The sequence below is a fragment of the Aphelocoma coerulescens genome, chromosome 1, assembly GCF_041296385.1.
Source record: "Aphelocoma coerulescens isolate FSJ_1873_10779 chromosome 1, UR_Acoe_1.0, whole genome shotgun sequence".
In the NCBI taxonomy this organism is placed as follows: Eukaryota; Metazoa; Chordata; class Aves; order Passeriformes; family Corvidae; genus Aphelocoma; species Aphelocoma coerulescens.
In genome coordinates, this window is record NC_091013.1 from 66,662,848 (window position 1) to 66,676,876 (window position 14,029).

At 38.5% G+C, this 14,029-nt stretch overlaps 1 protein-coding gene across 2 annotated transcripts in view; it reads left to right on the forward strand.

The window, feature by feature from the left end:
* The window catches only part of WDFY2 (WD repeat and FYVE domain containing 2), a 67,687-nt gene that overhangs the window by 27,423 nt on the left and 26,235 nt on the right, over positions 1-14,029 (forward strand). For both annotated transcript variants that reach the window (XM_069011279.1, XM_069011285.1), the window contains exons 2-3: positions 5,438-5,505; positions 10,696-10,769. In XM_069011279.1, coding sequence (XP_068867380.1) covers positions 5,438-5,505; positions 10,696-10,769 — 142 coding nt within the window. The remainder of the gene's footprint in view (positions 1-5,437; positions 5,506-10,695; positions 10,770-14,029) is intronic.

The window sequence follows — 14,029 nt, forward strand, 5'->3', positions numbered from 1 at the left end:
CACAAATGCAGATGTTTAGTTTCTAGAGAGACATGTCTTTTGAATACTTCTGAAGTGTCTGTTATTGGATGTTTAGGAATAGATGGAGTTTCTTTTCAACACTAAAGAAGTCTTCAGTGTATTGATGGTAAGAATATGTGCTAATACTCCATTAGGTATGCCTGACAGATTGCACTACACCTTATATAATATTATCCTAATATCTTTTTGTTTCTTCTGTCAATAAATAGCTGGAGGAGTGTTTTAAAGGACCTTCCAGAATAGTTTGGTGTGTTGCTTTTCCTTTTTCAAAATTGTTCTGAAACTGTGTTAAATCAGTTCTGTAGTTAGAACAGCGGACAGTAGGAAATGTTTATTTTTAACTATGTCATTTGCACTGTTCACATACCCTCCTTTCCCAAGGAGCTATAACGTGCAAAGGGTATCTGAATAAGCCTGATGACTTAAGAAAGTGACAGATGAAAGTTTCTATACCTCTGTAATTTCTGTCCTCACTACAAATAAGAATAAAATGATAAAATAATAACATAAAAACTTAAAAATAATTTCACATCTCATTTGATGCTTACTGGTCTTGGTCACTCAGCAAGATGAGAGAAAATAATCCCGCAGTATATGGTCCAAGGTATAAACAATAAGGAATACATTAAAATGCCATTTAAAATAATTTCATGAAGCCCAAGAATACCTACAAAATAATATAGTAAATTGTATGTGTTGAGGGTTACCTCTGCTCTGTTATACTCTGGTGTCTGTCTGGGGCATGAAGGTGATAATGTTAGAGAAGTGCATCTCAGCAAAGAGAAACTTTTAAAAAGACAGGAGTGAGAAAGGAAAAGAAGAAAAAAAAATGAACAGGAGAGGAAGGATCTGTTATGGGAAACTGATATATTTGATTTTCTCACTCAAACTGTGCAACTAGAACTGGTGGGTGTATGGATATTCTGGAGAAGTGGAGTGTTATAGGGTTCTGGGTTCTTGGGGTAATGAATCTCCCTACCACAGATTTCACAGTATTGCAACATACAAACGTCTTGGGCCAGTGCTTTGATGCATCAATATGTCTGTACTGTATGCAACACCAGTGTTTGTCTTTTGCCTTAATTTCATGCAGGGCACAAAGGAGCCCTGCCTATGAGTCACTCACAGAAACTCAACTCCAGCACTCCAAGTGACACTGAGTTTTCCAGCAGTGAGGTGATTGCTCAGACCAGAGTAGGGATAGAGTAGAGAATCTCGCATCCAACCTGGCGACATTGTGCCGATTTTCATGGGGCACAGTGCAGCCTAGATGCACCAAGTTTAGCTTGTAAGAACAAATTGTTTTTATCATAAATGAGATACCAGTGCCTGAATAAGTTTCTGTAGATGGTGATGCACAGAGCTGCCATGCTGAGGCAGACATGCTGCTGTTGACATGGGCACCTCCATGAGTAGTAGGTGCTCAGGTGAAGCCCACCTCCTGCACACCTGCACAGCCTGGCAGTGTGCTTGAGACCTGCTGGTACATCCACAGCCACCTGGACTTGAGGCACATTCTCTTCATCATAACAGAGAGAAGCAATTTTTCTTTTAAAATACGCAATTTTCACATCCCCTTAATATATGAAGACATAGCCTGTCTTTTGTATGGCAAAATTATTTCTGTATGGCCTGTCTCATTTAAAAATGAATCATCTCTGTTATGAAAAGACTAGAAGAATATCCATCGATTTGACAGCTTCTAAAAATCTTTCCAAGTCAATTCACTGGCAACAAAATGAAGGGACAACTAATTTCCATGGTGATGCTGACCGAATCACTTCAGAGCAGCTGAAGAATGAATGCTGACCTGGGTGGGTGCTGTTTAAGTCCAGTAACCATGTAAGCAGCAAGTAGTCCTTGTGCTGGATATCCATAAAAAAGCTTATTTTCATGCTTGTTTTTTTTTCTTTGCATTCTTTAGAAGCTCCAAAAGCTCTGAGTTTTACATCTAGTGGGTAGTATTCTGTAAAGAAGTATACAGAAACGTGTAGAACTGCAGCTGAAAAAGGACATGCTCTTCCAAGAACATTTGGCTTCTCCCAGACTGAGTAGTTGGTGTGGTTTGTTCTTTAGCCCAAATCTACTTTGAGAAAAAGTTAGCTAGAAAAGGTTACTGAACTGAGGTCAGTTTTCCTTCTTTCAATAAAATGTTTTATCTGTTTCAGTGATCTTAAGAGAAGAAAACTCTGAATTGTCATTTCCTGACATAAGGAATAATTTTCATGCTTTTACATGAGCTTATACAGATATTGGAATTCCATTATAATGCTTAATATAAATTTTAAATGTCTGCTTTAAAGACATGCAGAGTAATCATCCTTAATTATAAAATAAATTGTTTACAAGATCTTTTATTTTCCTTTATTTAAAATCATTTAGTGGGGAGATAGTTATTTCTCTAAAGAGTTACACTGACATGTACTGACGTGCTGGTTATGTTCCCTTTTGCACACCTTACAGTTAGATGACACCTTTTCATAGTATTTTTATTCTTAGAATGCTTTGTTTCTCATTTAGTTCTCATTTAGTCCCATGATTTAGTCCTTGAATGGAAATATATTTGACTACACTAAGAAATGAGCATACTGTGTACCTATAGAAAAGGCATATATTAGTAAAAGTAGTTTCACTCTTAACACAACCTGCAGCAGTTTGTTTTTCTTTTTACAAACATAGAAAATATGTTTTGTTTCATTATTATTCATCTGAAAGTCTTAACATTGATGTAATTGTCAAATTAATTAGTAATTCTGCAGTGGGTACAGTTTAATAAACAATAAAAAAACCTACCCAAAGCGTCCAAATTATTGCCATTTTTGGAAATAAAATTCATTTTTTATTTCTTCCAGCTTTTGAAAGATCTGTTCTTCTACATAGTCCTTTCCTAGCAAGCTGAATTATCTGTAAGATGTTATACCGGATTTATTATTTGCCAGAGCCTCAGAGTGGAGAGGAGAGGCATTGTTGAAACCTGGGGATTTTGAAATTGATAGCACTCAAATACATAGATTGGGATGGTCAAGAAAGACAGGTCTCTCACAAGTGGGCCTCCTCAGGGCAGTTTCATACTGAATTATTTCAGCTCCCTGTGATTCATCCCATTATTTTTTTGGGCACGCTCATTCATTCCCACAGTAACCTCACTTGTCAAGGACAAACACATTTGTAAGAGCTCATCCATTTGGGGAACAGAGTGGTTGATGTGCTTCTGGAGCTTCTAGTCAACAGCTGGGGTCAGCTATGGGGGGAAATGACAGAAGGATTTGTCTGTCCCTCTCACAATCAAAGATACGTCAGCATTGTTATTGGCTGCTGAATTGTGCCTTATAAAAAGTTTTGGTGGCTTTGCTTCAGAGCTGCTGCTGTGTTCAACACAAAAAGGCCACTAGACTTAGGAGATAATTATAGTGAATGTTACATGTTTTCAGTAATTTGTGAGAGCTTTCTAGCCTTGGGACTTGTTAACCCAGTGAAGTGTTAGTTCTTAGAGCAACATACTGTGTCAAAGTGTATGCTTGAGATATTTCTACAATGATTCAGCTTGTGTAGTGCCCAAATACCCAAGGTCTCTGAATTATTTGCTGCAAAAGGAGTTTGAATGCAAGGTAAGATGATCAGAAACCTGATTTTGGATAGATGCAATACAGGAAGACATGATGTTGCAGCCTTTGGTTTGAAGGACAGATTCCTAGTTTTGGAATTGCTTTATTATGCATGGCATCTCAATTCAGACTGTATTTGTGTATGTAATGCCTTCGATCAATTTATATTATATAATAATAATTAATTCATTATATTTATTATATTTATATTATGCTTATTATATTATGGTATTGCTCTGAACTTGTACCGACTAAAGAGGGCTGCAATCTGCTTTTTTAATAAAATGAGGTAACAGTAGAAATGATCATATAGTCTTTTCCATAAGCTGTATTTCCATGTTTCATGTACTAGAAAGAGCCATTCTTGCTTGTTTCTTTTTCCTTAGTAGTATCAAGTACAAGTTATAGAAACAATACTTTTTTAGATCCCTCCTGTATCTGCTGTTGCATAGTAACTTTGGTGGAAAAGGCTAAATAGAAGTGGGTGATGGGTCGAAATCTATTGTGCTATGCTAACATGGTGCTGTCTTGGATAACTATGTTTTCTAGAGAAAGTTAATACATTCAGTATAAATCAATAAAGAGTGGAATACAGTATTATATGGAGAATTTTCTAGTTAACGTTGGGTGTCATAAGGATTAGAGGAACAATAAGGCAGGTAACAGGTGGCTGTAATTGAGGTGACAGTGGGCTATGCAGGAACAAGCAAGACGTTAATGCTGCTTTAACTGTTGACACTGTTACTAGACATGTTTTGATGAAATTAACTGATGAACTGAAATTAAGAGAGAACTTCAATTACAAAGAGGCTTCAGACTGGACCAAAACAAGAAAACAGCAATGAAAGGTGAAATAATAAATATTTAATGACCCAGATGGTACATCAGTCCAGATCCTCTGCTCTGGAAATAAGCAACAAATGTCTCAAGTGTCTGAAGGCCATGGATTGAGTAACAGGGATCTGACAGTATAATATGATCATGAGAAAGAAAAAGTAATCCTGAGATACATTAGGAAGATCTTCTAGTAGAGAGGAAACTGCTGATGAGTTTGTGGGGAGCACCGTGGGTTGCTAAGTGCCTGTTCAAGGACAGCAACTCCTAACTGATGGAGCAGAGGAGACCTGCAAGGCTGCTTGTCACCTTGGTCATCCCCTTCAGAGAAGAATGAGAGTTCGGCTTCTTCATGCTCATGGCTTCTTCTGGTAGCCCTCTGCGTGCACTGAGGAGAGGGAAAGGTCCTGAAGCTGAAGAGCTCATTGTTGGCACAAAAGGATGTAATCTTAGTAATTAGCAGCTGAAAATCTCAGAACCTCCTTCTTTTTCTTAGAGGTTTTCCTGAAGCAGAACAATGAAACAACAGGCAGCAGGTGGGCCAAGGCTTACCCTGAGAGCAGGGGCAAGGCTCCTGCAGAGACTGGAAGTGCTGATACAGGAATGCTCTACTGGGCTACCTGTGGTGTCCCAAATCCTCACGTGAAGTGTTGAATGAGCAGTCATGTTCAAGTCTTTGTAAAGGCAAAGGACTAAAAGCTATAGCTGTTCCCAAATACTGTTGAGATATGTTCAGCCAAGGTGTTGAATACTACATGGAACCAAGGAGTGGTCTACTCTCATCACCTTACAGGGGTTGAACTGAGGCTGATGTATCAGGCTGGTGTAGGAGTTCACAGGTTTATTTTCCCTCTTAGCAAAATAATTTAATTTTGAAGAACATCTTGTACATTCATCATGACCGCTTTGCTTTCGTTCAGTCATGGTTATTTTTTTAATTCTTCCTCACATGTATGTTGTGTTTTTTTCTTTTACAGAACAGTTCGTGTCTGGCTGAAGAGAGACAGTGGGCAGTACTGGCCCAGCATATACCATGCAATGCCGTGTAAGTATAAGGAGATGTTCAATATCTACAGTGGATTTGCAAAATGGCTTTTCTCACAGAAGATAAACAGTAATGAGTATTTTAGACCAAACCACTACATCTGGTTTTGATGAAGCTTCATGCTTATGACCATTTGCAAGCTTACGTCTTTGTTTCAGATGTTATTCTTGAACAATCCTCTTGGTATTGGTGAAGCTTTACCAAGTTACATGCTAATGCTTCTGAGAGGCATCAGAGATTACAGCAGTAAAAGGATACAGACATGTTAGCAAGGGATGAGCATTTAATGCAAACATAGATTTTAAAATGTGGGAGCTCAATATGTGTTCTTGTATTCTGCCTCTAATGGAGTCCATAAAGCTTTGTAAATCTTCTGCATAAATCACTCTGCCCTTCCTACTGTATGTGCTCAGTCCATTAGAGTGCAGTGGTAAATGGTTTTGTTTGGTAAGAACTTAATATTCCATGGCAGCTAATATGATAGAGAGGATACTAGACAGGGAAGGCAGCTCTTCCAGTTTAGAAGCAGAATCATTTTACCTCTGCAATTAAATGTGGAAAACCAAATTTCCCTGATGGATCCCTCCATTATGTCTCCTCTCCCAAAGAGAGTGTTCATTCTTTGAGAAACTGCAGATCAATGTCCATTTTTCCAAGAGAGAGTTAAAGAAATGACAGCCCTTGCTGTTTGCTGTAACCCCTGTATTGAGTGCAGGAATATAACTTTGTAGGTCGTCAGAGGCAAGCATATGCTAATACTCTTCAGTCAGCTTCAATCAGATGTGCTAGGTTAGCCTGTCTTTGGAAATCTTGTAAAGCTGACCTTAAATCCAGATTGGGAAGCACGTTTCAGGTCTCATGGAGGTATTCATACTGTCTGGAGAAAGAATTATTTTAAGCTAAGATAGGTAGATTTGGAAGAGACATCTGTCTCCATGATATGTAAAACATTTAATCGGTGCAAGTTTTAGTACAAAAACATAAATTTAGGACCCTAGGGCAGCCATGGTGTTTGCCTGCTTTAAGAAAACAATTATTTGGTAGAGAGGAGGACCCCTCATCTTCCTTTGGTGATGGACTAGCTCATAAGAATGTGTCAGTCCCCAAAGGTACTTTCTGTTCAAGATTTTGCACAAGAAGTTATTGGGAGCTAGCTAATGATGTGTCAGTCTGTGGAGCTCTGTCATGATCACTAGCAGTGGCCTGAGTTCCCTTAACCTGTCCTAAGAGGTTTGCTTTCCCCAGCCAAACTGTTATGAAATGGCTTTTCTAGCTATTTGGCATCGATACTTCTCTTTTTCCATTTGGTGTTTTTGCATATATTTGCATTCTTGAATCTCATTAGGTTCTTCTCTGGTCTTAGCAAAGCTATGTTATTGTCAGTAATAACAGCTTCAGTGGAAATGATGGAGTAGATCCAGTTCCACTGAAGGGGGTCTGTTTCAAAGCTCCTTCATAAATTTGAACACTTGACAGTGCTCCTTCACTTTGAAGGCTGGTAAGCTTTTGAGGCATGAGATACTAAAATTATACTGTGTTATTCAACAATTTCAAGAATGATCAGGTATAATTAACAACTGAAGCAATGACATTACATGTAATTAATGAATTACATTATCAGCCATGCCTTTAAGCTTGGAAATCATAGAAAGGGCTCTGAGTCAGGATCTGTACAAGTCTGCGCTTAACTGGAAATGATGGTTTTGTCTGTTTCTGTGTTGATCACCATTCTGATGGTGCTCTGCTTTAGGTTCATACTGGGTTCTGTTGTTTAAAGAACAATGACTGCTGAGAGGTTCTCTATGTAAAAATGTAGTAGGCACAATGGTGCCTTTGTGCTGGTTAGCAAACTGTAAGTGGCAGTCCTACCTATAGATACCCCATTAACATGACTTGTGACTTTAAATGTGGTGATGTGTGACCCAATCTATTTTATGATTTGATATCAGGTAGCCTTAATAACTGAGTTTGCAGCTTAGGTCCTCTGGGAAATGAGAAGGATGAGGAGTTGGGTTGATTCAGTGATGTACTTTGGTCAAGTTCTGCACCCAAACAGGGTTATCAGTGCATTCTGAATGTAAAAATCATTAAATATTTGGAAAAAAGGTCAAGATTATAAATATCTTCTGAGTTTAGAGGTAGGATTTCCCCTAACTGGGAAAGTTTTACATCCTGCCTATGGGTGATTCTATGGTCAAAAGATTCTGGACAACACAGTGGCCACATTTTTGATCATCATCTCTAGCCCATGAGAAAGGAAAGAGCTATAGCTGAAACCTTGCTGATACATTTCCTTCACACCAGTGTTGTCTCAACAGCTGATTAGAACAGACCTCTGTGAACGTGTAACCCTGGTTAGATGTGTGCTCTTGATTACAGGTGTGACCATGGTTAGATTTGTCACTTTGGGCACAGAATTAATTAAAAAAACAACTTATCAGACACAAATTTATGAAAGGTAAAGAAATTGTAGCCAAGAGTGAAGTAAACTTTTCCAATTGAAAAAACCATCAAAACTAAAACACAAAAAGACCCAAATGCAACCAAAAACCCTATTACAGGTGTAGAATGGAGTAAAGGATTTATTGTACTGGGGAGCAGTGGAGTATCCAGTCTTTGGTGCAGATAATACACTGCTTGTGTTATGATGGTTTTCATAACTAGCACTTTGCTTTGAACAGGAAGGTAAAAAAACTGCAAAGCAAAACATTCTCCTTTGGTCTTGAACTGTGTCACATTTAGGCACTTCAAAGGGGGGGGGGTCCCTGAAACTGCAGGTACAAAGTCTGTATTTCTCTTCTGGTTCTCTCAGCCTCTAATAAAAGTAACACACTCTTGAGAGCATGAAGTGTGTAATTGGGTTTTTTCTCCACATTTCATTTTCTAAAGGCAAAAATCAATGTGTATTTGCCCTGTATTTAAGACAAAGACTGCAGCCAGACTTCTGCGTCAGGAATATCCTGCTTGTCCTCTATAGTAGTTCAGATCAATCTTTTTCCAGTCTGAAATCCAAATCATAGCTAGGTACTGAAGTAGAGAGCCTTCAGAGTGCTGTTATTTTTCCTGGATATGTTTTTAAAAGGGTCTTAAATATCTTAGAAGCTTAAGGTTTCAGGTTTTTGTTTTGTTTTATTTTTCCTTTTTTTTTTCCTTCCCCTCTTTTTAATGAGCCGAAGTGCTTAAGTACCTGAATATCATTTTAATTTTACCAGAGTAAGCTGCTACAGTGTTGTTGCAACTGGCACCACTGACTACATCAGTGTAGCTGGTATGGACATAGTTTTAGTGCTGACATAATGATTTTTCTAAGTGCACATGTTACTGAAGAGTTCTCTTGGGAAAATGATTATAGCAAAATAAGTATCTTTACACTGCTATGATTGTGAACACACAGGTCTTGAATTCAGAAGTTACTTCTTTTGTAATCAGATTGTGTCAAGCAATTGCTTGCATCATTTGCTTCAGAAGTGTTTGGGAAAAGCATACTTCAAATAGTTAATTTACCTGAGACTTCTTCTCTGTGAGTTGCTCATTGCCTTCAGAGATACTGGTAGCTCTTTCAATGTGTGCACAGTGTCCAGCATTTAAAAGCTGCTGCGTAGAATGTGCCTGTTGTGGCATTAAGTGCCTTTAAAATTCTTTGATGTTTATTCTGTTTAGAATTGGGGGGAGGTTCTGTCCATTTGTTTCTACAGCTCTTATTCTGCTACAGGCATAGAAGCCTCAATATAATAGTAATGCACCACCTTTGAAAGGCATGATTCCAGTTTGCCTTTTCTAAGGGAAAGGTACAGGAAGGAGCAATTTTGTCACTGTTACTAGGCCTGATTTAGTTGTTTCCTTTCTGTCAGTTTCCTTGAACTGAAGCCTTTTCTTTATTTCAATTCAGTCAACCCTGCCAGGAAAGAAATAAACTGAGGTGCCTGCCTCGATGTGGATCTGATGGGCTTTCTGTTTATGGTTACTTGTCCTTCAGGAAACATTTCAGGAGGGAGTCAGTACTGAAGGTGCAACAAGTTTTATTAAACAGTCAATATTGACTCTTCTCTTCTTCTTCATATACCTTTGCTGCCAACTAAACTATGCAGGAAGATTTGCTAAGGTATGGGCTGTTTAGTCCTAAGTGAGACATTACTCAAATTGAGAATGTACTGGATTACAGTACTGCAAAAGAGAGGACTCCAAGCTTGTTAGTAACACAAACATGTGACCAATCACAAAGGAGAGTAGAAACCAAGAGGGGGGAAAAAGCTGAACTAAAAGTGTATCTGACTGTACTCTATATTTATCATAAGAATATGGTTTATAAAGCACTCTTACTGTTATCCTAGCTGCAGTTGGCAATTGATCCTGAAAAATAATTCCTGAAGGTTTCTGTTGGGACAGCAGGATTCCCAGCTGCATGCTGCTGTGTTGGGCAGTAAAAACAATTCCTGCTTTCTGAATGTAATTTCACAATTTTTCAGTTAAACCAAGCATAGCTCTTGAATTCTTGCAAGGAAATCTGGTTTTAGCCTTGATACAAACCCTGCCAGATCCTTGAGGGAGCATACTGTGAATGTCTTGTGTGCAATTTAAGGATAAATCCTGATGTTTATTAGAGTAATGTCAATGTAATCAAGCAATGGGTAGTTATAGATACAAAGTTTTATTTCAGTCATAGTATGTGATACTGTCATAGTGCTGCCTGTGATTAAATTGGAGTAGGGGGCAGTTAAACTCAGTCCTTAATATTAGCTGATATGTTGATTCATACTGGGGAATTTTCTTACTGCAGGTACAGGATGCAAGCCTCTGACATAATGTAGTGTTTTGTTTTATTGTCAGCACAGTTCAGGCAAATGTAAAAAACTAAATTATTCAGCTAAGTAATCTCTGACTTACACTGAAATGTCAGGTGCCTCTTATATCAAAGCAGCACTATTGCTCTTATATGAAAAGTCTGTTTATATGTAACTAGTAAGAAACATAATGAAGGAACTGGAGCAAGAAATAGCTATTGTTCCATGTCCTAATAGGATAGGGTTGAATGAATTGCAAGAACAGTTTTATTTTAATGCTTGTCTATTGGAAAGCTCAAAATGCTGCACAGTATCACAAAGCATGTTAGCTAGTTTTAGGCTTTCCAGAACTTCAAGAAAATGAGAATCACAGTTTTGTTAACTTCATCAACATGTTCATTTTTTTCAGCTCCATGTTCATGCATGTCTTTTAACCCGGAAACCAGAAGGCTGTCCATAGGTCTAGACAATGGTACAATCTCAGTAAGTACATCCAAAGATTTCTAGTTGAAATGCTTCCTTTTTGAGAAGTATGTGTGTGATGATGTGTTGAGAATATTTTTGCTAGTGTTTGGGAGACAGACTTTTTAATGCTAGTGGAACTGAATCTGTAGTGTAGAAAATGTTAGATGATTAAAAATGTTATTCCAGCTGCCACAAAGAGATTGAGTGGGGTTTACAGTATTTATTAGGCAAGTCAACAAACTGTCTTAATTTGCATATGTCTTAAAAAATAACACAGAAAAACAGCTGTTGTTTTATTAAATTTAAGTGACTTGTTAATTACATGATACCAAAGTTTTCTGAAAGCAGCAATTAAGAGGAGGAAAAATCATCTTCAGAGGCAGAAGGTGGATTTCTGCTCCATATCTATCTGCTTTTCCAAACTTCAGAGTTCACATTTTGTTTTCCTCTCCCTTCAGAGGAGTTGCTTCTAATTGGCAGTGGAGTTGCTTAGAGATTTGGTTCATTAACATCTGAGGTAGATGTGTGGAAAGGAAGTAGGATATTAAAAGAAGAGTGTGTCTGTTAGATCTGTGACAGAGTGTAGCAGATGACCTTATTAATTGGATTTTTCTTGTGGGATGATGAATAAAAAGCTGTATCACTTTGGAAGAGTGGAAGAGTCATGGGTCAGAGGTGTTTTTCACCTATGCTTCATCAATAGATTCCTCTTCCAGTTAAAGATCATTTTACCTCACTTCAATTTTTGCTGCTGTTGTCTCTGCCTTATGGGCCTTATAACTGAATGAGTGTTTTCAGGCTGGCATGAGGGCAGCTCTCTGCACTAAAGCCAGTGTGGTGTTTGGGAAAGGGGGTGTGACCCTTTTAGCTGTTGCGGTAAGCTCCATTAAAGATGTGAAGGTTTTGACCTATAAAGCTATTAATGGCTAGTAGCAGAGATTTTTTTTGTGTGCCTGTAGGAGATTTTTCCTTTTGTATCTAGGAGATGGGACAGATTCCAGAGAATTCTCTGCACCTCTGAAATTCTCTCCTTCCCACTCTCTGAAGTAGCTGAAATTTGCCGGTCCTACTAGGCACTTTTGTTTTCACTGTTTTCACTGGGCCTTTGAGGAATGTGAAGGCAACTGTAAATAAGGTATTTAAATACTCTGGCATGATGGGAGATGTGTCCTTTGTCTTGGGGGCATTTTATTTTGAAGAGTCAGAGGATGCTTCAGAGTAAATGGGGTCAAATATTTTCCATTCTGAAGCTAAAAAAGGTAAATGAGATATGCAGGTGATAAACCTACATGTGACTTCGGGTATTTATAGGCATATATTGCCACTTCTAAGGCAGATTCTATTTTTTGCTAAGCTGGGTTTTTCGTTTCCCAGTCTTCTGGATACAAGTATATAGTAAGGGGGAAGTGCTTGTCTGTGTTGCTTTAGTCCTCTGTAGCTGCAAGCATTTGTGTGGTGGAGGGAAATGCATGCCACAAACTTGTACAAAGGATGACATGTTTTCGTCTGTAGTAAACCTAATACTTGTAAGAGAAGCCACTACTGTAATGTGCTGCAAGAAGTGGTGGAAGTGGGAATGGAAGAGCAAGGGGAGCCCCATTTTCAAATCCCAGCAATACTGGGGTGTAGAGAACATCCCCAGGTACTTGAACGTGAATTACAACCACCCTCTGGAGGACGGGGTAAATTTTCTTTCCTGGGCCCAGCTATGATGATTAGTTTACCACAGGAATACATAAGCAGGGCACATTGGCCACAAAATAACAGAACTTACTCAGCAAGGTGACCTTAGTACCCTTATTTTAATTTCCTCAAAGGGAAAGTACAGGCAATTTGCTTGAGCAGCTTGAAGTATTTGGGAATTAGTCAGCTGCTCCACATTAACACTTCTGTAATGCCCAGCACACTTGTGTATGGTGGGTGCAGGGCTAAAAAAAAACCCAAACAAAAAACCAACCAACCAAACCAATAAAACCCTGAAAATTATTCTGCACCTTCACTTTGGGTAGAAAGAAAGGATTCCTGGTAAGGGCTGTGAGCTCATAGTCATGAGAGTGACACATAATCTCAAATGATTTTTTTTTGCAGTGCAAGGAAGTACTTTCAGGTGTAAATGGAGATAAGAAAGTGCCTTTTTTTATTCTATGTGAATTTTTTTTAAGTTGTTTGGATTTTGGTTATAAGTGTGGCACCTCAGGAATGTGTATGCTGCATTTTGAGAAGGATGGGCAGCAACACTCCTGGCACAGAAAGAAGTTCCAGCAAAGCCACCTGAGGTGAGCTTGTATGGCCACCTCTCTTTGTGAAACAAGGCAATAACTTTTGCTTCTACAGAGAGGAAGAGATTGTTTTTAACCTTTTGTCACTTCTCAACATGAGGGCTGCACAAACATCTGTGCAGCACAGCACACCATTATCTTGAATAAAGATTGTCTAGCATCTTGCTTGAAGAGTGGTGGCACCTAATGTAAAAAAAAAAAAAGTCTGTGATCTGCTTTTGTTACACTTTGCAAACCTTTTTTTGAAAAGAAATGGCATCCTAGGGAGTGCTTGAGGTCCGTTCTGGAAGCCAGAAGACTTTACCCTGGACGTTAATTCCTTGCTCTGAAGTAGAGAAAAAAGCTCTGGGTGCAAGACTCTCAAGATACCACAAGAAGCAGAATAAATGTCTTCCACTTGCAATAAACAGGAGACAGCCATTGCCAAGATGAGTCTCCTCACCTTATTTCACCCATGTGAAAACTCATTGCCTAGATAAAGTTAATCATTAGGTTCTGCAACCAGTAGAGGAGAGATGAATTGCCTTTGGATGTGCCCATGTTACTTTTCCTAGAAACTGTTATGAAGTGGCATAAATTTCTCTCTTCAGTTCTGGGGAGATTGAAATTAGCGATTTAGTTTTTAGGTAGCTGAAGATGAATTAAATTGATCTTTTTTTTGTTGACCATGCCTATGTCTGTATGAAGCTGTTACATACTTTAAGCAGAGCCACGAGGACAACAGGGCACCAGAATAACCCCTTCAGAATTATAACCCCTTCAGAATTCTTCCTTGGGGGGGATGGTACTTATTAAGATAAATTCATCTTCCACCTCATCTGATCTTAGTGCTGTCTACAGGTTTGACCATAAACAGTACTTTGAATTCCTGAGACTGAGACAGGCTCTACCTGCTGATGTACAGCCTTCCCTTCTGCTGTTATGGGGAGTTTAGTATTTTTTCCCCTCAAGAAATGAAATGAAATTATATAATAAATAAAGTGAAAATGCTGTCATAAT